General features: G+C 42.9%; 1 protein-coding gene across 1 annotated transcript in view; it reads right to left on the bottom strand.

Moving 5' to 3' along the window:
- Positions 1-20,645, bottom strand: part of syndig1l (synapse differentiation inducing 1-like) — a 33,214-nt gene extending 12,569 nt beyond the window's left edge. Inside the window, exons 1-2 of the mRNA XM_058057401.2 lie at positions 20,321-20,645; positions 13,792-14,445 (exon numbers count right to left, since the gene is read on the bottom strand). Coding sequence (XP_057913384.2) covers positions 13,792-14,322 — 531 coding nt within the window. The 5' untranslated portion in view covers positions 14,323-14,445; positions 20,321-20,645. The remainder of the gene's footprint in view (positions 1-13,791; positions 14,446-20,320) is intronic.
- Positions 20,646-24,260: the final 3,615 nt, after the last annotated feature.

Below are 24,260 nucleotides of genomic sequence, written 5' to 3'. Positions count from 1 at the left end.
AAAAAAGAAACAGCAAATGCAAATAGGAACACCCTGCTGCGCTTCTGATTATTTTGTGGGTAAGTTCATCAAATCATCAATTACCTTGATAAGTGTAAAGGTCCCCTGTTATGCAAAATGTACTTCTTAATGATGTTCTAACAGTAATATGCGTCCCCTGGGTCTGCTCACCAGCACCAAACATGAAGAAAATCCATCATCTTTCATCACTTTTGAGAGAAGAAGCACTCACAGGCTCGCTTTTTGGTGAGGTTCTGAAGGGGGAAAAAAAAAATATTTCTCAGGCTTTGCTACACGTCTTCAAATGCAGCCTGGAGGACTGCCAACTGTCTGTCAGTCATCTGGGAGCGGTAAGTTTGGTCATTTTGTTTTTCTCAGCCAATCACCTAATCTAGCATAATGTTGCTGTTAAAATGTCTTGTAGCTTAGCTTAGCTTGCAGAGTTAGGCTAGTGTTGCTAACATTTGTGTCCTCCTGTCCCACTCCATACTGTTAGGTTGCTACATGCTATATATCACATCTGTTATGTTGGTGCAGACATCAACATTTTAAGACCAGTAGAAAAATGTCCAGAATTGACATATTACATGTTGGATCTTAAGGAGGTTTGAAGGTTGGGCTTCAAATTGCACAAAGAAGAAATGGGATATTGCAAACAAGAATAAATAAAAAAAAACATTCAAAAGTGTCTCCTTCAGCGCCACAAGGTTGGCTGTTGGGAATTAGCAGGAGAGCGACAAACATGGGACAATGAAAGGTGGAAGGAAGTTTTATTTTTCCCATGACGGACCTGATGGCTTCCAACATTACTGGCATGACAAGGAGAGCCCACATGAGATGTTTTCCACATGACACATCATGGTTGTCATGATCCAAGGCCTCTCGCAGTGCATCATTGCTGCTGAGGTTGGACGCAGGAAGACAGTCATTTCAAACTTCTCCAAACATCTGGAACAAGAAAGTCAAGTGGTAGACCCACCAAAATGTCACCAGCCCTGAGCTTCGGGCGGTCCCATTGGCTGTCTGACAAGACATGTGACCATCCTCGGCCCAAAGGAGACCGAGTAGTGCCCATTGTTTGTAAAAGTTCTGATGTTTATCAGGGATTTTGAATTTGCAAGAGAGCACCAAACATGGGACATTGAAAGGTGGAAGAAAGTTTCACCTTGATGGCCATTATGGCTTCCAATGTTACTGGGTTGTGCAGGGGCGTCAAACAGCTAGGTGGAGATTATGCAGGGGTCTGGTCTGGGTGGTAATGACGGGCTGCACTTCTGAAAGGACTTCTTTCAAGAGGAATAAGCGGACTCTTTTGGACTATCCTGTGTCTTCCGCTCATCTAAATCCAATGGAGAACATTTAAAAATGGACCATGGATGCTCTCCATGAAGCCGTCTTTACCACCTGGAGCAACATTCCCACTTGCTAACACACTTCCAATACACTATTCAAAGCTATTTTTCATTGTTGTATAATGATATAATATAGCACCTTTTAAAATGGGAGCTTTAACGTATTTGATATAAAGTTGTGATATGAAGTTTGAAGTGTGAAAAGTCACACATCACGCAAAGAAAGTAACCGGATGCTCATTTTCCCATGGAACACGTCGCAGCAGGCTGCCAATCCAATCCCCCCTGGAAAAAAACTCCTTCCCATGGGCCAATTACCAGCGTGATCACTCCAGAAAAACATCCCTCCGATCTCTGGCTTTAACCGCAATGTCATGGGCCAGATGTTTAACGAGCGTGCGACCATGCGTTGTCACGGCGTCACCGAAGTAATGGCCGTATGCATGCATGCATGCAGTGCAGGCTGAGCTCCGATACATCACGCGGGCTGTAAATCCTGTCAACACAAGGCGGCGTCCTGACAGGTAACAACCAGCTAATGGATGATTTCACAATCCTCCCTAGACACTTTTACAGAGCAGGCGCTTGGCGGGATTTATTTGTTGCTCAATGTCTATATCCATGATTTTTTTTCTTACTTTTTGCTTTAATTGCTTGGCAGTTGCACATGGCAGGTCATTATGTGACAATGTCAGGAGTGTGAACGAGCAAAGGTTTCAATTGGATAGTTGGGAGCATTATTTTTCCAAGAATTATTGCTCAGTTAGCAAGATGAAACTAAAGCTATGCAGTCGTGTTACGCAATAATTAGTGGCGTGCATTGAAGAAAGAACCCGTCAAATATCTGTCAAGATCTGGAATTGATTTTTGTTTGTTTTTGGTAGCCATCCTGCATGAACTCATTCATTCATTTATTCATTTTTTACCACTTTTCCTCACGAGGGTCACGGGGGTTGCTGGAGCCTATCCCAGCTGTCTTCGGGCGAGAGGTGGAATACACCCTGGACTGGTTGCCAGCCAATCACAGGGCACATATAGACAAACAACCATTCAGATTCACATTCGTACCGAGTGGTGCAAATGTGTTTGTGTGGTGTTGCGCAACTCTGATTGTGCTATGTAAGTGTGCGTATCCAGAAGGCCTTCCACAGGAAGCTGTTCGACTGAAAATGCCCTGAGCTAAAGGTGACATAGTAACTGTCCAATGTAATGGTGGCCTTGTATCGCATGCAACAGGAGGACACACTAGCATAGCTACGTGAGCTACACGTAATTTTAGCTAGGTTAGCTTGTGTGCTGAAGAAAAACAAAACGGTCAGACTTACAGCTCCCACATGTGTGGCTAACCTTCATTCATTCATTCATTCATTCATTTTCTACCGCTTTTTCCTCACGACGGTCGCGGGGGAGTCTATCCCAGCTGTCGTGGGGCGAGACAGGCAAGGTACACCCTGGACTGGTGGCCAGCCAATCACAGGGCACATATAGACAAACAACCATTCACACTCACATTCATACCTATGGACAATTTGGAGTCGCCAATTAACCTAGCATGTTTTTGGAATGTGGGAGGAAACCGGAGTACCCGGAGAAAACCCACGCATGCACGGGGAGAACATGCAAACTCCACACAGAGATGGCCGAGGGTGGAATTGAACCCTGGTCTCCTAGCTGTGAGGTCTGCGCGCTAACCACTCGTCTGCCGTGCCGCCGCCTGCATGAACTCGATTTAAGAAAAGAAGTGTGCCAGGATCATCGATCACGTTATGTCGATCGCGAGCTACCGTAGATTATACGTAAACAGAAGGCAAATATACACCGGTGTACTCTATCTAGTCCGGATGTTACTGTAAATCACACAGAGAATAAACAAACTAATTTTCACGCTTTACTTATTGCCTTGGAAAATTGTGGGACAATCCCGAGGCAAAATGCGCTTTGCAGCAGGTTAGAATCCGGTATCTATGAAGGTTTACAAACACGTGCCAAAGAACGATTGGTCAAAGTCGATCAGCATCAATCTTCAACCAAGCCATGAGAGACAAACGGGCCGTCTTCTCTGTCCGCGTTTCTAAGCTAGGCTATTCAGGAAAACCCCCAAAAAATTGTCGCTCTGCATCATCTGGCACACAGAACCACGGGGGAACAACCATAGCGAAAAGACGGAGACAAATCGGAATGCAATTAGAGCTCCAACAGAAACCAACGCAGGCTTTTAAATTGTCTCATGACTCAAAAGTCCGCATTTGGAAATGACACAAATGAATCGCTTCACACGTGGCGAGCGGAAGCATAGGGAATAAAGAAAGAAAGAAGAAAAGAAAAGAAAGAAACGGACTCTCTGCCAAAAGGAATTCAATTACTTGGCTGAATGAAAAAGCAAAGTTAATGAGAAATTGCCATGTAAGATTAATGAGCAATTGATTAAAAATGCAGCAGGGTAAAAAATTTAAGCACATTTCTCAAACCTGATGTGCGATGCGTCTTCGCGGGAAGCGACAACAATTACGTCCTTTATCTGCGGCTTCTGAAAAATGACCACAGTCGCGTCAGACGGGGGGGCTTTCACACGGGGAGTCCACCATTCATGTAGTCAAGTAATTACACCTCAACAAATGGCGCCGTGTGTTCCACTTTGCATAACATGCTGCCGGCGGGCGGTCGGCCCTCCCGGGGGCGGGGTGGGGGGGGGGTTTCGCCATCGCCGGTCCCGACATCCATCGTGCACCTGGTCTAAGCTCCTGCTCCAGATGGTCAGGTTAAGTTATGCTGGGGCCGGAGCCCAAGGTCCCAGAGGCGGGCAGGCTGTTGTCTTAAGACTTAATCATTCTAAGGTACAGTGACAGGCCCGCTTCCGAAAGGGGGAGGGGTTTTGTTGGGACGCTAATCGGTCCTTGAGATGTGCACGCCGAGAGGTCACTGTCGATTGCATTACACAGACACTTGGAGGCATTCATTACTGCCATAGCTACTGTATAGGTTTCCTTCTGAGGCACTTTCCTCTTCTCGAGAAGAAGTCTTAGATGTGTTGCCAGGTACAGTAGAACTGGAATGTCACTCAGTGAAGCCATGACCTCTGCCAAGGCTACACTATAAGCAAAAAGGTGAAATTGCTCCAGACTTTCACAAATGAGATCATGAATAAATGATGGCTGTTGCATACAAGTGATAAAATTGCCTTACATGACATTACCTTAACACTGCATGAAGTCATACACGGCATGTCCCACATGATGGGACGGAAAACAAGTTCTTCTATTCCATGTGGAAGTTTTTGGCTTCTTAACTTTATAAGAAATAAATTCCAGCCTAACTGGCTCACCGGCTAGCGTCCATTACAAGTCCCTGCGGCATTAGAGTTGCTCAATTTGGTGCAAACTGACTCATCGGAGTATAATGATGACTATAGGGGTGTTATTTCATGTCTGCGGGGCTCTAATAATGTTAAAAACCATATTTAGAAAATCATAAACAACTTTATTGAATCCTATATAGTGGAAATGTATTTATGGCAGGGGGGGATCTGGAACCAGTGAGCCGCCATAAAGTGCCCCGACTGTAATAGCCTCCTTTAGACTGCCTGTAAAAGCTGGCATTTTTCCCCCCAATCCCGGTTCTGTATAAACGACACCAACATGAAATGGAGGGACAAATGTTCCACCTTTGGTTGTGGTAGCAGTGCAGTAACCGACACTTCTTCCACCTTGGGGTGGAGGGGTTTTGCTGGATGTTCATATAAAAGGAGCTAGTGTTATACTCTATTATTGCACTATGTCACTACTGTCACGGTATTTATTGACAGGGATCTGTTCTTAATGTTTAAATTGAGTGACTCTGCTTAACGGATGACAATAAGAAAGGCCTTTTGACTCTGATTCTGCTAACTGATAAACGAAAAGACTGCTGACTAGGCAAAAAAACGGTGATAACGATAACAACAAAGCATCAAGTAACATGCCCCATAAAACGACCTATAGTGCTCGTGTAGTAGTAGTAGTAGTCAGAAAGTGGAAGTAATCTGCAGTGTTGACATCATTTTCATCATGCAATCATACCCCCAAGCGGCACAATCAAAAACAAAAAAACAATCCACTCGCTTTTCTTGTTGGGAGATCAGAGCTCAGTGATTGTGGCCGCCTGGATGACGGAGAGTGAAGCTTCTGTAATTTGTAAGAAAAATGTGATTAGATGCTGCCTATCGGCCGTAATAAGGGATATAATTAGCTACATTGAAGGCGTAAAAGACCCAAGGCCCCGAGGGGGTGGGGATTTGCTGTTGGCTAATTGCAAAAAAAAAAAAAAAAAACCTCAGCTGTATCAGCCGGTAAATGAAAAATGTAGCAGCTTGCCAACCTGACACTGTGGATGATTTGTTTCACCAATGCTGATAGTTCCTGTTTAGAAAAGGCGAGATTAGAGGTGATTCACATTCGTTCACATCCGCTCAAAGAATGATCATAAATTTACCAACAGATTGCTATTTCACGCCATATCTGTCTCATTAAGGTGGAGATTTTTAGCACCTAATATTGACTGATTGCATCCGACAGTGGACCTAATTGACGCGTTGATTAAAACTCTCCAGTTTGAACCTTTTTATTGTTGATTTAATCAAACCATTTAGACCAGGGGTCTCAAACTCAATTTACTTGGGGGCCACTGGAGCTAGGGTCTGGGCGAGACTGGGCCGCATCAGGTTTTCCAAAAAAAACAAACAAAAAAACGCATTTATTAAAAACAGAAAAATGAATAAACTTTGCTTTGGTTTCGATTTTCTACAAGAAAAGCTCTGATAAAACATTCCACTGTTCTCAAATATCTTACTTTTTATTTTTCTACACAAAATAAGATGAAAAATAAATAAACAAATCAAGAATAAAGAAAATCAATCAATCAGTAATAAATAAATAAATAAATATAATAATAACAATAAAACGGCAAATAATAAAAACTTAAGAAACCACATATAGTTTTAACAAATTATGTTTTTCAGATTAAAATTAACAAAGCATTATTAGAGCCCTGCAAAAAATTGCTAATTGGATAAAATTATTAAGTTTCATTAATGTTCATGTTAAAGGTTAAATAACTGTTAATACTGTACATTTTAATCTGAAAAAAATAATTTCTCTACCAACTGTATGTGGTTTCTTACGTTTTTCTTATTTGCTGTTTTATTATTTTACTTATTTATTACTGATTGATTGATTGATTGTTTTTATTCTTAATTTGTTTATTTTTTATCTTATTTTGTGTATAGAAAAATAAAAATTAAGATATTTGAGAACAGTGGAATGTTTTATCAGATATTTTGGTGTGGAAAACCGGAACCAAAGTACTGAAAAAGTGTAGGGTAAAGCAGAAGCAAAAGCATTGAAGATTTTTATTGATTTTTTTTCCAGTTTTTAATAAATGCGTTTTGGGTTTTTTTTTTTTTGAAAACCTGATGCGGCCCGGCTTCACCCAGAACCTAGTTCTTTTGGCCCCCAGGTAAATTGAGTTTGAGACCCCTGGTTTATGGGAAAGAAGAGCACAAGACACTACACATTTTTACTATTAGGGGAATTAAGTCAAATGAGTTTATCTCTTGAATGACGTGGTTGAATATCGCAAACATCAACACAGAGCCCAAAATGGATGTCTGTGTGTCTGTAGCTCAACTTCCTGCCGCCGTGTTTTCCTTCTTTGGACAGCAAAGCGGTTAAGTTGCCCGAGAAAGCGCTTTGTCATGTCGGGTTTGTTGACGACCCCTCCACTAGCCTTGTTTTTGAACTCCGAGATGTCATCACATGATGTGTCTGCTGTTATTTCGGGTGCCTTCAAGAATCTTCCAGAGATCTGCTGTAACAAATTCCGCACGTTTTAATCAGCATTCATTCATTCTCCATAATCAGACCTCCTCAAGGGCACGTCTTTTCATTTTCTCCTTCCCTTGAACTCATGCTTTTTTTCCCCCTCCCCGGGAAACCATTTGTGTGACGTATGCGGCCATGTGATGCCACGTGCCAAGGGGAAGTGAAGAGGGCACGGCTAATGATTATTGAGCTGTGCTACATCAGCCTGAATGGCCCTCTTTAGAAGGGCTCTATGGCAGGAAGAAACCATGTCATAAGAGTTACTTCCCCTGCCTAGATCTTCCTTCCTAGCACTGGACATTGGCAATCACTGAACATATTTGGAAAAACACACCCAGAAGGTGGAGGAAAACATACTATTCATGGCTGGGATCACATTATGTGGTATACTTTGACATACTTACTTGTCATGGTAATGGTTTTATTTCATTTGAACATGCATCAGATTACAATTGAATGCATCACATAATCAGTTCAGAGTTCCATGTGTCCAAAAGGTGTAGGAAGAAGCAAAGCTTATTAAATCCTACCCCTCCATCTGGTACTTTTACAATCAGTAACTGTTACATTTGTTCACTTCCTGCTTTCCTAATATAGATTAAGTTTTTATTTTTTTAATTTTTGTCATGTACCGAAGTAGGAGGTGATATGAGCATCCAATGCCATAATGGGTACCATAGTAAGTGTCAATATAGTGATATATATAGCACATCATGACTGGTTCAAGACTCTTCATCCTTGTATTTAGCAAACATCAACTGCTTGTATTGTTTCTTGAATTGGCTCATCGTTGTGCATTGTTTGACTTCCTTACTCAATCCATTCCATAGTTTGATTCCACATACTGAAATGCTATGGCTAGCATAACGTAGTCCTAGCATAGAAGTGTTTCAAATGTACTTCTTCCCTGAGATCATATTTCTCCTCTCTTGTAGAGAAGTATTGGATGACATTTTTAGCTAATTGGTTATTTTTAGCCTTATGCATTATTTTAGCTGTTTGAAGATGAACTATATCAGCAAGTTGAAGTATTTGTGATTTTAGAAATAAGGAGTTAGTATGTTCTCTGTAGGCGGCATTATGAATTATCCTTACTGACCTTTTTTGCAGTACATTTAGCGAGTGAAGATTGCTATTATAGTATACTTGTGATATGCAACTTGATTCCTTTTACAGACTGTGGTTTTTCTGGGTCATAGTCGGGTGTCATAAAAAAACCTAATGCGGAGACACCCATAGATACGGATGTAAACACCTCATAGAGGTGATGGTTGTCAGATTAAAATGAACAAAGCATTATTAGAGCCCTGTAGACATGACAAAACACGACTATAGTCACATTTATACTGTTTTTATTTACAACATATTGCGCAACAGCAGGGTCTTGAGACACATGCTAACTCGCAAACTAGAGAGCTAGCGACCTCAACGGTAGCCTTCAAGTTATTTCCTTTCAACTTAAATAGCCAAAAACATACCACTTCCACACGGATAAGGAGGATAACTATTAACAGTTATTTAACTTTTAACATGAACATTAATCAAACGTAATAATTTTTTCCGGGTACATGATACCATACAGCATCCATATAAACTAACATTAAACTTTCATATCAAGGCGGGGGCCTCCAACTAGTGCCTCCCGTTGCAGCGATACGTTTGGATGTGGCAGATCTGCCCCCCCTCAAGGTAACTGACATGTCTTCTCCGCTTTGCTTAAATATGTTATAGATTCTTTGTAGTTATATTCGACGAGCTAGCTCTTGCTGTTCAGTCTCATTTCCCGAAGTACCGGTATCGGAGTGCTATGACTGAGCTAGCCACACAGCGTGTACGAGATGCAGGATGTTCATGGTGGTTCTAGCCATTTGAGCACTGTTTCAGAAATGGAGAACTTAAGCCTTAAGACATGGAGATGAAGATTGGTCGGCCTTACAACACAGAATAGCGAGTGTCAATTCCTCTGGAGTTGCTTGTCCTTCAACTGTTGTTTTAAATCGGTGTCATCCAAGCCGGAACCGCCACTGCAAGTGTGTGCTGGCTGATTATAAGGACCTTTTTTCAGCCATATATTTTGACACGAGGCCATTACATTCCCATATTCACAGAGGGCCGCTTATGGTTTTTATAGGCGGGGGAGACACGCAACCCGGCGGGATAAATATCGTCCGTTCGCGGTGGACAGCCGGTGCTCAAATCAATGGCGTAAGACTCGCTTACTGCCGCATTGGAAAGGATCCAATCGTTATTGTCGTTTACTACCAAATGAGAGAATGGATACCTGTGGAAGAATTTATGACTCAGGCTGCTGCTGCTTGGCCCTTCAATATGTGTGCGCTGAACTGAGACGTGACCACATTTTCGATTTAATGACGGTATAAGCGCTTTTCTCCCCCAGTGAATATGGATAGCCCTTCCAATCAGACCCACCATTATCCCCGGCGCTGAAGAGGTGCTGCGCTTGGAAATACATTTATTCTAAAAACGGATCACTATTGATTGACACGTTTCTCTCTGTGAACACCACGCTCGTCAAATCCGAGACAAGCGTTTTTCATTGAAATTACGCAGGGGCGATCCGACCACATGCTCGTGGCATCACGTGCATATAAAATGTGAAGATAAATGCAAATTTCATGCAACAGAGGTGGCGGAACAGATGGCGGACAAATAGAAACGGGTGCTTCTTGCTTTTGCGCGAGTGCTGTTTTATATTCAGGCGAAAACAGCGGAACATTTTAATGGGGGATCAAACAGGCTGGCCGGTTGATCACAGGTGAGGTGCACATCGACCGGGAAGGTGGAATGTCTAACAAGCGTGTAACAAACGCAGCCGTCATAACCTGATCGTATAGCCTGTTCTTCACGTTAAATGCTTTTCCTCACATTAGTTGGCGGCCTTAATTGAAGCGGCCCGTGGGTTGGGTTGTAATAGTGGAATTATTTCATTGTGAGTATGATAGCCGTATTATGTAATAGTGCTGGAGGCATCGGCCTTGAAGACCTACTGCTGTTCAACGTCACTTCGACTGGAGTCTCTTTTACTCGGCCTGTCCAAACTGCAGTTGATTGCTGTTGTTTGGATCAGATGGAACGAGTCGTTGCTTAGTTTTGTCATTATATTTTAGGGATGTCATGGAAAAATGATTAGACTAGCCTTGTTTCTTCAGTTTCTTCTTCGTTTTAATGCCTGGTACAACTAATGGTTTTGTAAACCTTTGTTTGCATAAATATAATGGTAATGGTAATGGTTTTATTTCATTTGAACATGCATCAGATTACAATTGAATGCATCACGTAATCAGTTCACAGTTCCACATGCCCAAAAGGAGTAGGAAGAAGCAAAGCTTATTAAATCCTACTCCTCCATCTGGTACTTTTACAATCACTAACTCTTACATTTGTTCACTTCCTGCTTCCCTAATATAGTTTATTTATTTATTTTATTATAAGTAAAAAAAATAAAATAATATGTAATAATAATAAATAATTATTTAATTTATTTTAATTTAAATTAATTTTTTTTGTCATGTACCAAAGTAGGAGGTGATATGAGCCTCCAATGACATAATGGGTACCATAGTAAGTGTCAATATAGTGATATATATAGCACATCATGACTGGTTCAAGACTCTTCATCCTTGTATTTAAACAATCAATAAGCATAAATCAATAAGTTCGATACATTTTTTACAGGTATGGACATGTTGATCATGCCACAGGTTTATTGCATGGTTTATTGCACAGTTTTTGGCCGGTTATGGTGCAGGATTGTTGGAACCGTTTTTGTGATGGTACTTTTACAATCAGTAACTGTTACATTTGTTCACTTCCTGCTTTCCTAATATAGTGTAAGTTTGAAATGCTATGGCTTTTTAACATAGTCCTAGCATATAAGTGTTTCAAATGTACTTCTTCCCTGAGATCATATTTCTCCTCTCTTGTAGAGAAGTATTGGATGACATTTTTAGCTAATTGGTTATTTTTAGCCTTATGCATTATTTTAGCTGTTTGAAGATGAACTATATCAGCAAGTTGAAGTATTTGTCATTTTAGAAATAAGGAGTTAGTATGTTCTCTGTAGGCGGCATGATGAATTATCCTTACTGACCTTTTTTGCAGTACATTTAGCGAGTGAAAATTGCTTTTATAGTTATTAGCCCATATTTCCACACAATAAGTAAGATATGGTAGAACCAGAGAGCAATAAAGAGTGTGGAGTGATTTCTGATTGAGAACAAAATTTGCTTTGTTCAATATTTGTTCACCTTATGTTGTATATTTGTAATATGAGGTTTGCAGCTCATGACAACAAAGTAGTTTTTTGTAATTTTTTTTGTACTTTTTTGGCAGTACAATGATATAATTATTCATGTAAGAACTCAATTGGATTTTGGTTATCAATAAAACCATAGAAGCTGCTGGATGTCATCTCTTAAATGACACTATTTTTGTTATCATCATATTTGTGGACAGGCAGATTGGTGCGGCATCTGCACTGACGCAGACGCTGCATCGGCCCGTTGTGTTGAAGAGCGAGCTGAACCAAAATGCAAAGCTCTCAACTTATCGGCGAATCTATGTTACAACCGTCACCTATAGTCGTGAACTTTGAATAATGGCCGACGGGACAAAAGCGCAGGTACAAGTGAGTTTTCTCGGAGGGCGGCTGAGTGAGAAACATTGTCGGCATCAGGTCAAAATAAGAATAAAACAAGCCCTGCTAAATACGGATATTTTTCCAAACTGTAAAGAAGAATGTTGTTAAGTATTTGTGGGATTTCATGTCAGACTGGAGGCTGGTGTGGTCGGCGGAGTCAGTAGTCGACTCCGAGCAGCAGGCTACATAATGAGTCCCACTGTGTATCTTTCCTCTCTCTTTATATCCGGAAAACTGTCTTGTGGAGCCCCGTTGATAATATTTTGATGTGCTTATTCATTTGTAAAAGGCAGGCGTGTTAAGAAATCATGAGCAAGAGGCTAATTTGTTTGATCACCTGGGAGGAGTCTCCGGTCAACTTTCTTTGGAATGCATTTGCAAGCAAAACAACGCATGTTATATTTCCCTTTTTTTTTTCATTTTAATGGTCTTTCCTGCCTGTCACGTTGCATTTCCAGCTTGTTTATCAGCGGAATGCAGCGTAAATCTAGCCGACTTACAGCCGTGTGTGGCAGCGGTGCAGGGCAACCGGTCAAAGTTGGATGCCCTAGTCCTGCTTTGGCAATCCCCCCTAAATCCTTTGGAGTATTTTGCACTGTTGGCCGTGCCAGTTGAGAGCCAAAATAGTGCGGCTAATGCAGCATTTTTGCTTAATATCCCAGGGTAGAGCCGGCATCGGGGACTTACTGTATCGTGATGGGAATTTACTGCAGTGGGAAATTGATGACAAGGGTCAGTGGATGGAGTGGGATTTGTGGGCTGGTAAGACACCCGATCCTTTTGGTGTGATTTTATTATTTTTTTTTTTCCTACAAGCGTGCCCCTCTGCAGGAATACAAACCTGAGGCACGTCGGTGTCTGTCAGTATCAACACAGAGCAGCTGGTGTGAGATGGATGGAGCTGACAAACAATATCACTGAATATGCTCTTCACAGATGATGGAGTCGTCTGTCAAACCCGCACATTGTTTCTTTGTAGGGGTGAGAGATCTTTACGCAAGATCTGAGCATCTTTGGTGGTAGTTTGTGCCCAATTTGTTCGTTCATTCATTCATTCATTTTATGGTTTTTGTAGTTTTGTGGGGAAATTTGCAATTATAACAATTATATATTCATTCATTCATTTTCCAATAATGACTGTTTCCACCTTGCACCATTATTTGCACTATGGCCCATTTATCATTGCACTAAAATTAATATGTCTGCTCCTGCATATGCTCCTGTGCAATACTATGTGTATATTTTGGATATCTTGTATATATCTTGTTAAATTGTCTTTTTTTACTCTACTTTTGTATGCTTTTTTTTTAACTTGACTACTGCACTGAAAGGAGAAGCTCTCCGATCTCGTTGTACATCTTGTATAATGACAATAAAGGCCATTCCATTTCTACCGCTTATCCTCACGAGGGGTGCTGGAGCCTATCCCAGCTGTCTTCGGGCTGGACTGGTGGCCAGCCAATCACAGGGCACATATAGACAAACAACCATTCACACTCACATTCATACCTATGGACAATTTGGAGTCGCTAATTAACCTAGCATGTTTTTTTTTTGGAATGTGGGAGGAAACCGGAGTACCCGGAGAAAGCCCACGCATGCAAACTCCACACTGAGATGGCCGAGGGTGGGATTGAACCCGGGTCTCCTAGCTGTGAGGTCAATGCGCTAACCACTTGTCTGCCATGCAGCCCCAATTCGTTCAATGATCAATGGGATTTTACATGTTGAGTTTACATTCGGGATGACTCCTTGGGGAGGTGCTTAGTGCTGGTAGGGGGCCTCGGGGAAGACCCAGGGCACGTGGGCGAGACTATGTCTCTCAACTGGCCTGGGAATGCTGGCAGGAGGAGCCGGATGACGTAGCACATAGACTACTATGGGTAACCTAAAGATGGAATAATAACATCAAACAGTATCCTACCTCATATTCCACGTACTCTTCCTCCTCCACCTCGTATGAAACCGTCTGGATCTTGACATGCTCGCCGTCCTCCATCATCTTGGCCTGCGGGTCCTCAGGGCCGGTGCCATCCCCTCCAGCCGTGTTGGACGCCTCCTTGGCCTTCTTCTCCGTGAAGGTGGTCTCGCAGCACTCACTTTTGTATTCCTTGGCCTTGATGCTGCCATTGTCCTCCTTGTACAGGATGAAGTTGGGTCTGTAGAAGGCCTCCACGGCCAAATGCAGTGAGGTGGCGTCCAAGAGCTGCTGCGACTTGATCTTGGCGTTGCTACTGTAACCACCTCCGCTCACGACATTGCTCGCCTTGCCTCCACCGCCGCCGCCGCCGCCACCGCCGCCACCGCCGCCGCCGCTCTCGCCACCACCTCCGGCAAAATAATTAATAATGTTTTCCTGGTACTGGTTGTTAGGGAAGTCTCCTCCGTAACCGTTGACCATGTGCTTGCTATTTTTGTCCAACAAAGGGTTCTGGAGCTCGCTGAGATTCTCCATAGCAACAAAAGTCAAAAGGTGAGGTGCCAATCACTACTTCTTATCTAGCAAAGAATCGGAATAATGATCTGTGCTTCCTTAGTGCGCACGGAGGACTGTAAAGGCACTCCACCACTCAGAGATCTGCGGAGAAAGGAGACAGTAATAGAAAGGAGGGGAGTCTTTAGAGTGGAGGTAACAAGCAGACATTTTGAAGAGTTTACTCGTGACACATCAAAGTTGTCGAGATCCGCAGCTTGCAGGACGACTCAATTAGGTTCAATTTGGCTGCTTGTTTCAGAGACACCAACGCGCCTTGACGCACAACCCAGAATAGCAGCAGCCATCTATCAAAGACCGCGAGGATGGTGGCTGTGTTTGTTTTGTTCACCCTTGTGTGATTGTTTTTCGCTCCAGTGCTCGGGTCCTTTTAGATTAGCTAGCAGTAAGGTGACGTACGTCAGAGGCTGTAAAGGCTCAGAAACGCTGCTATCCATCTCATCTCTGAATCGCCTTGACATTGGTGGCGTATTTTCCCCCGAGTAAGTCATAGACGCTACACAAGCTAGGTGGTGATTGTTTATTTTGGTTAAAAAGATCAAAACATTGGTAAATAGTGGCCATACTGGTTTCAGGTTATAACATTTAAGCTACATTATTTGGTTTGTGCTTTAAAGCTTGGCTAGCATAGTAAATAAAATAAAAACAGGACAGTGAAACTTTATAGTTTTGGAATTTTGATCATCGTCCACGATCCTTCTGTGAGACATGAGCGTTCTAAAGATATAAAAACAGGTAAAAAAAAAAAAAGATTAATTAATGGGAGACACCTATTCCGCCAACAAAGGTGCTAATGAAACACCTCCAACAAAGTTTTCTGTTTTTTTTGTGGGTAACATTCTAACATTCTATATTCATTCATTCATTCATTTTCTACTGCTTATCCTCACAAGGGTTGCTGGAGCCTATCCCAGTTGTCTTTGGGCGAGAGGCGGGGTACACCCTGGACTGGTCGCCAGCCAATCACAGGGCACATATAGACAAACAACCATTCACACTCACATTCATACCTATGGACAATTTGGAGTGGCCAATTAACCTAGCATGTTTTTGGAATGTGGGAGGAAACCGGAGTACCCGGAGAAAACCCACGCATGCACGGGGAGAACATGCAAACTCCACACAGAGATGGCCGAGGGTGGAATTGAATTCAGGTTTCCTAGCTGTGTGGCCTGTGCGCTAACCACTCTACCACCAAGCAGCCCATAATTATATATATATGCAATTATTCATTCATTCATTCATTTTCTACCGCTTTTCCTCACGAGGGACGCGGGGTGGCTAGAGCCTATCCCAGCTGTCTTCGGGCGAGAGGCGGGGTACACCCTGGACTGGTGGCCAGCCAATCACAGGGCACATATAGACAAACAACCATTCACACTCACATTCATACCTATGGACAATTTGGAGTCGCCAATTAACCTAGCATGTTTTTGGAATGTGGGAGTAAACTCCATGCAAACTCCACACAGAGATGGCCGAGGGTGGAATTGAACCCTGGTCTCCTAGCTGTGAAGTCTGCGCGCTAACCACTAGACCACCGTGCCGCCCTCCGTTATCAATCAGTGTGCTTCAATGTCATTTTCGAGTCGCCATGACGGTCAAGTTCTCCCCACCAGGTTTTTTTTACCCCGCTTAAATGCGTGCGACAGACGAGACATCAAAATCCCATTTAGTCGTCAGGAAAACATCAAAACACAATCACGCCCACGCCTTCGCCCTTCCAGCTGTTTTCCCCTCCGCGCACGGAGCCTCCTTTTTCTATGACGCCACCCCTTGACCTTCATCTGATTAATGTGCTTCGGAAATAGAAATGGCAAATGCAGATGAATTCCGGGGGTCCCGACCCCAATCGTGCGGCGGATGTGTGGTATGGAAAGTGCTTAAAGAGGTACGAGTATAAACAAGGCTCGAACAAACGCTCGATGGCTGCGTTAGTACGTCTTTTTAGAAAGCTTAAAGTTGCATGAGAAATTGCATCATACATTACGTCATTCATGCATCCATTTAGAAATGATTAAACTTTTTAGCTTTCTGAAGGGTACACTTTTTCCATTTTTCCTCTCTCTGCCTTCATGAATAAAATTCAATTCCCACGTTCGCTGTTTTCCTAGAAAAACAGTTCCGGTCCCGCCTCCCGGTCAGACCTCCTCCTTGCCTCCTTGCAGTATTCTGACACTGCAGTTCCAGCGCTCTCCCACAGGTCCACAAATAGCTCGGGGGATGAAAACTCATGCAGTTCTTCGGTAAAAGTGGATGTGATTATGCACAGGAACTATAAATAAAAGGCATCCCCGCGGTTGCTGTTGTCTAGTTAGCATGCCGCCCTGGCCCCTCCCCCTGGTGACTGCTGACCCGGGATCCAGGCTCCCGGCGTTATCAACTTTGCACGTTATTCTAAGTTATTCTAACAATATGAAATGGAAAGTTGTACTTTCACTGCATATCTTTTAGGAATAATAATCACTTTTATATACAATCCTATTTTTTAGTTTGCAGCAATTTTTTGCTTGGAAAGCTGGTTGATACACAACATGAACAACACAACATGATACACTTTTCTGTAAGACGCCATTGCTTGTGGTGTTTCCCCGGCCTGCGGCTGTAGTAAACATGCAGGCATTCTCTGCTTGCCTTGCATTTTGACGTGTCGGGAGCAGAAAAAAGGCGTCAGCGAGGTCGAACACGTGGAGCTAGAGGTGTCGGACACGACGCTGGCAGATTAGCGAGCGACCTGTTGGCATCCAAGTACGATTGGTCAGCACACTTCAGTCCCGTCCGAGACGCTCCGTCCGCCTGTGTCAGCCCGCCGCCAATCATTCTCCGACCTTTGACCCCAGTGCCAAGAGCACGTATTATCATCCGCCGTGGCGAGACGCACCCGAATACCAATACGCCTTATCTGTCGGCCATGTTTATCAAGCCACTCCATCCCGCTCTGCTGCGGGCGCTTCGACAACAGCAAATTCATCTCTCTGTGATTTCATTTGGAGCGCTGCGTCATGCGCCACGCATAATAAAATCCGGCGTCTGGCTCCTTATTGATGAGCGCCGGGGTTCGACGCACGCACGAGAGCCAACGTAGTGGAGAATGCGCATGCATCATGGGAACGCCATCAGGAAATAATAAGTCACTTATGGAGCTTTTTAGGAACTATTAGCAAGAATAAAATGTCCTAATCCACTTTTGGAATGAACAAAATGCCCCCCCCCCAAACAAACCCCCCCCTCCTCGATGTCACCCCAACACCCCATTGGGTGATTTTAAGTGTTCCTTGATGTGTAAATCCTGTGCTGCAATAATGAATAATTCATTGGGAGCTTGCTGTCAATATAACAGGCTGCTGCCAGCGGTGGGGGGGGGGGGGGGGATGGGGGGGCGACCTGTCTTCACGGCCAATTGATTGAGGTTGTTTTGTCTGCTGCCATTATATCTGCCGTTTGTTTTTTGCTTTGCTGCTTTTGTCTTTTTCTCTCAAGCAGGCTAATTCATTTCTTTTCCCAGGAGCAACAAAAAATGACAACACTTAGGCCAGTTTGGAAATTGGAAATGTAAGAAACAACAAAACCGTGTTATTGTGGCCTCCTTGGACCGTTTTGCCTCTGAGAGGGTCGGAATGGGTCCTCCGTGCTTGATGACACGCTTTCACAGAAGCTGAACAATACTGACTGTGGTATACTGACAAATGATTTGCATGTGATAATAATGGCCGTGCAGCAGTGTAAGGACAATGTGACGATGCCAAATAAGAATACGTAACAAAAGGGTCAACAACAGTTACGCTTTTCCGGGCCTCCTCCCTTCCGCTTCTGTGTACGTAAGCCGCCATCTTAATATTAGTCCATAAATATGCATATTTAAGCCAATTTCTGTATTTTGTGCCTAAAGGAAGCCTGAAAATGACAAAATGTAGTCAAATACAAATATGAGGCATTCAGATGCTGTGATATAAATTAAGTTTACATGCAGACAACAATAGAAACGAGGAAAATAATAATAATAAATGAATGTTTAACATGATTTTTTGCCTTAAATTGTGTCTCAACGTTCTTTGGCCCCATGATGGCTTATTTTGCAGCCATACACAATTCAAGTAAAGCAGAGACTTGTGGTGGACCGGTGCTAAAAAGCAAAGAACCACAGAGTCAAGCGGAAATGAAAGTTTAGTGCTTTTCATACAGTGTCCTGGCATTATACTGCATATGTTAGCATTACATTTATGAAAAAAGCTCTCAAAATAACCCATTTGTCTATTTTCTATGCCGCTTATCGTCATTAGGGTGGCGGGGGTATGCTGGAGCCTATCCCAGCTGACTTGGGGCGAGAGGAGGGGTGCACCCTGATGGTAGGGGACATATGGACAAACATTCATACCTATGGACAATTGGCCAACATGCATGTTTTTGGAATGTGGGAGGAAACCGAGTACCCGGGAAAAACATTTAAAAAGAATTTGCCATAAACAATACATGAATATGAATTTTATACAAATCTCTTGTGCAGTCATCCATCGCTATATTGCGTTTTCTCAGAAAAGAATGTGTGAATAAATGATGGTGGATTATTAGTCAATAATCAGTGGCATGTATTTAGTATTGTGGCCACTAGGGAGCAGTAATGCCACAAAACATTGAGAGATTATAGCGTCATGCCCTGCTTTGTTTATTTCTCAGCTTCTGTTGTTTTGCTCTTATTTTGTAGTACTTCCTTTTTTGTCTGGCCTATTTTTTTGCATTTATTTTTTTTTCATTTAGTTCAGCTGGTTGAAGCATTGTTGCATGTTTGTCTACGTCTTGACAATTAGCTTACATGACATTAGCTTGAGACTGCATGAAGTCAGCCGTGGCATGTCATCAACATAGAGTGAAAAACAGTTCTCCTCCCATCCTGTGTGGCAGTGGTAAGTTTTTGTCTTCTTAAATTCGGGGCTAGCTGATTCGCTCGTTAGCCTGCTAGCCAGCGGCCATCTTGCAGCATAAGGGTTGCAACATGTGATAATGAAAATGTGAACATGTGTAAAGGTGACTATAGGGCTGCTATTTCATGACTACAGGGCTCTAATAAAAAAAACTGTATTTAGAACGGTTTCTATGCTGTATGAAAATATTCCATTTATTGACAATGAATCCTGTTTTGCAGAAATTCATACAGTGGAACCTTGGTTAGCGTACGTCCCGGTTAGCATTTTATTGAAGTTATTGCCTGGGTTTGCGGTGGATTGTGAAAAATGTTAGAATAAAAGACGTCAAATAAATGAAAGGGATGACATGAACATTGAAGCTGATTGTCACCTTCATCTGAGACGGGATTGTTCCCAAAGATGCGATGTGGCAGCGAGATGTTTTCAGGAATGACGTCTTCCGTGAAGGTAGAAGCAACCTTAAATGTTCGCTAACCCCTTTTCATATATCATTTATGCATCTCAGATTGTCTTCCGCATGTTAAACCATTATTGTAAAACGATAAAAGCACATTTTATGTTAACATTTTTGGCTTTCTGGAAGGTATTGATTGGATTTAAATGATTTCCTATAGGTGAAATTGATTCGGTTCCAGTCGGACCTTCTGGAATGAATTGCATGATACGCCATTCCTGCATTCTTCCCAAAATCTTCCTCACCAACTCCAAAGTTTTTAGAAACAGGCAGTGTAGTTTTTTTGTGTAATCTTGCAAACTAAGTGATGGAAACAACGTGTAGTACAAATATCTCCAAGCATATTTCTCATGTTCAAATCCACTCAACATCTCCATCGTGACTCACACACACACAAGAGGATGCAGGTGGAAGTTGTGGACCAGCATCCATCCACCTCACTCATGAAGATGATGACGGACACATTACAAAGCTGATTCCAGCCATCACACGCGTGGTGCCTGGTCCCCCCACCCCACAAAAAAAACAGTCCGCGTGGCTTTGTGACTTTAAATGTCATCAAGATAACAATATGGTGTCCTACCTTGCCTGTTCGCAGGCTGTGCATGACGCTGTGGAGGCATGTCGCGGACTTTCCCATGCCGGGGGGGGAACAGGCGATGGTCTCCGGCCGAGCTGGTGTGCGCTGCGCTCGGCCGAGAAGCTGCGCTCCCTCCTCCGCGTAAAGCTCTCAAAAAAGCGCTCCTTTCCCCCATCCAACTCCTCCCTGGCGTCTTTAAAGTGAAAGCATCATGTTTAGGTGCGATAGGATGACGGGGTGCAGAGTCCCGAATCCTTGTTGTGCAGGCAGCGTCCTTCCCCTCCCTTTTGCGTGTGCGCGCCTTCACTTGGACTATTTGGATGCTTGGACGAGGTTAATCATGTGTGGGAGTGGGCTGGCTGATGCTCCTCCTGCACTGCAATATATTGGATATTTTTACCGAAACTGTTGCCGCGGCAGGTGAGCGGACTGGAATAGGTATATAGGAATAGGTATATAGGAATAGGTATATAGGAATAGGTATATAGGAATAGGTATATAGGAATAGGTGTATAGGAATACTAGGTATACCTTACACAATCATGATCACTTTGGATGGACATTGTCACAGGTTTTTTTAAGTCACTTATTAGTCACATATTATGATTGGGAGCTGTTCCTAATATTTCAATCACCCAAGAGGAGGTCAAAATATTAGAAACAGCTCTGCAGTGCACCGCGGCAATCCTAAACAGTGTGTGTGATACTGCACTGTAACGCACGGGGGTGTTTGGAATATTTAGCACCACCCTATGTAGGTAAAACATTAGGTACAGGGTGCCCCCCGCTGGGATAGGCTCCAGCATATTTGCATTATGTGAAAGATCTGTTATGTTTTAGCAAGTTGTCTTTATCTTCCTATTGGAAAGCATCAAGTCGGATTTTATCTTCCAGAAAAGTCCCATCCATCTGTCATTCATCCATCTGTCTATCTATCTATCATCCATCCATCTATCATCCATCCATCCATCTACCATCCATTCATCCATCCATCTATCATCTATCCACTCATCTATCATCCATCAATCTATCCATCTATAATCCATCCATCATCATCCATCCATCTATCATCCATTCATCCATCCATCCATCCATCCATCCACCCATCTATCATCCATCCATCCATCCATTCATCCATCCATCCACCCATACCTCCCATCTCTTGGCTAAAGTAGATAAAAGTGATGATAAATGTTCAATTGCCCATTCATTTGTCATTATTTTGTAAAACGGTAGTTTTACAAAAACTGAAACAGAAACATTTAATTTAGATTATTTTCTACTGGAATATTTGCTTTGATTAGAGTCTGTTTTGGTTTGAGTCTGACCTTCTGGAATGGCTTCATGATGTTAACCAAGGCACCACTGTACTTGCTTTTTATGAGTTTTTAACATCGGCTCAGCGCAGCTCAGATTTGCAGTACTCTTCCATGTCAAGCCGTGTGCTGCAAAATATGATGTGACGGGCCGAAAATGGCCCACAGGCTGCAGGTTTGAGACCCCTCATGAAGCAAGCCTCTGAGTGTGTTTATTTGCTGGTATGTGGTGAATAAGCAGTCATTATATTGGGCGCTAGCGTTGGGTCATGACGCCATCTCTTACCGCCCAGTTGTTTATCTTTCTTTCGCTCATAAATTGTGTGCTGATTGTGCCCCCCCCCTTTCCTCGCTACTGTATTATTTCGCTGATTTGTTATTTATGAAAGGTCATTTTTTTTCCCCAGCACAACAACTTAAAGCATGGCGAGCTGATGCTGATGATGCATTAGCGCCTGTTTGTTTGCAGCAATTTTGCAGAAATATGTGACTCATGTTTTATGACCGGCTTTGCAATGGGAGCTAAATTATGCTGTTGTGCATTTTGCTGAAGCTCATTTTGGGCGCTTGCTTGCTTGAGAACAATGGTGTCACCTTGCATTTCCACGTTGGAGAAAACTTGGTTAGGTTTTGGTGCTTTTTTTTGTGGGCAAACACTTTAACAAATTATATGTGTAGCACCCCCTTGTGGTCAAAAGGCTTTGTTAAGCCATGCTAGCATGCATGTCAAAACATCAACAAACTTATGGAGCATTTTGTTGCAAAGTCCCGCCCAGGCTTCTGTATTTGATCAATGGCGGCCATGTTTTTCAACTAATTCTGCTCAAATGTGACACCTGGCGTGGCACAGCAGGTGCACTGGATTCGGGCACACACTCCAAGCAGCCGGTGTGACGCCATGGAGGTCTCTGGCAAACCTTTTTGCACTGTGGAAATCCCGCGGCGCTGGCGTTTCAGGTGGATGAGAAGGTTTTTGTGGCTCTTTTCTTGTTTACAAGTGAGCACAGGCAGGAGAAAAAAGGAGCACTTGATTTACTCACCCAAACAGTACAGGTAACCTTGCCTCAATGTTGTTATTTAAATGATGAGTTATGTTATATTTAATGTGATCGGATTTGTCGGTATGACGTCATAATTCCCTCATCTCAGCCCAATTGATAATTATTGTGCACCCCTAATTTTGATGACAGTACAATATGAGTACGACTGCGATTGAGTAGAACTGGAACGAACAAGGCCTTTATGTCTTTGAGTGCGATGCAGGCTTTGTGAGCGTTTAATGCAACTTCAGCAGTAAGTTCAAAGTGACTTCAAATGCAGGCCCCGCCAAAATCCCGCCTCATTATCTTGGATCTACATCTCCCGGAACAGCACGTGCTGTAAGTGGAGTCCTGACCACAATCTTCTTGTCGTGATCTTTAAAGCGTCTGCAGCTCAGGGATTTTGCAGTATTGACGTTTCCTCGCTTTTCAAGTAGGATACAATGTCGGGTCAGACCGAGAATAGACTCACTCATATCGGGCAGGATTTGGGCAAGATTCCCCCAAAACGTCATGTAAACAAACGGAAACTGAAGCCCCTAAAGGCGATGTTTGCTCCAACAGTCTGCACACCAAAAGGCTATTATTGCTGCTTGTTCTTTTTAATAGAAATTCCAATGTATTACGTGGATGATTGAAAATAGTGGATGATACCTTCTGTTGTCTAAGGAATGCAGGCGCACCAATTTGTAATTAATGTGGCTGATATGACTGAAATTTTGACTCAGTGGAACCTGAACCATTCATTATATCCAGTATTTGCTATCATTGGAAGCCATTATAATTATCGAGATTTTTTTTTTTTTGACTTTCTGTTTCACAAGATCAATATCGTACCAATACCTTTTTTATAGTTCCTTTTTCTAAATGTAATGTAGGTAGGAAGGTGCAAATTTGGATTTGACCAACTGTACCTGTTGATTTGTCCTAATGAAATATCAATCAGCTGCACGGTGGTCAAGTGGTTAGCACGCAGACCTCACAGCTAGGAGACCTGAGTTCAATACCACCCTCGGCCATCTCTGTGTGGAGTTTGCATGTTCTCCCCATGCATACGTGGATTTTCACCCATTCCAAAAACATGCTAGGTTAATTGGCTTCTCCAAATTGTCCATAGGTATGAATGTGAGTGTGAATGGTTGTTTGTCTATATGGTGTCCAGTCCAGGGTGTACCTCGCCTCTCGCCAGAAGACAGCTGGGATAGGCTCCAGCACCATCCACGACCCTTGTGAGGATAAGCGGTAGAAAATGAATGAATGAAATATAAATTATGATATTATTATGAGCACATGAATACTACCAGGAGAAGGAGAGTATAGAGAATAGAGTGGCCCAGGAAGGTGCACTGTATTCGGGTACACGCTCTGAGCAGCTGGTGTGCGGCTACGGAGGTCAGGAGAAACAGAGTATAGAACGGGAGGAGCCACCTGATGTGGCCCAGGTGGGTGTACTGTATTCGGGCACACGCTCCGAGCAGTCAGTATGACGCCAGGAAGGCTATTAGCTATTAGCTATTTTTAACCTTATTGGATTTATCAGGACATCATATTTCCCTCATATTGGTCCGATAGTTATTGTGGATCTCA

Source organism: Doryrhamphus excisus, linkage group LG19 (genome assembly GCF_037039965.1).
Source record: "Doryrhamphus excisus strain RoL-2023G ecotype Guam linkage group LG19, RoL_Dexc_Guam_v1.1, whole genome shotgun sequence".
Taxonomy (NCBI): domain Eukaryota; kingdom Metazoa; phylum Chordata; class Actinopteri; order Syngnathiformes; family Syngnathidae; genus Doryrhamphus; species Doryrhamphus excisus.
The sequence above is the reverse complement of the archived record's forward strand: the minus strand, read 5'-3'. Positions and strand labels throughout refer to the sequence as shown.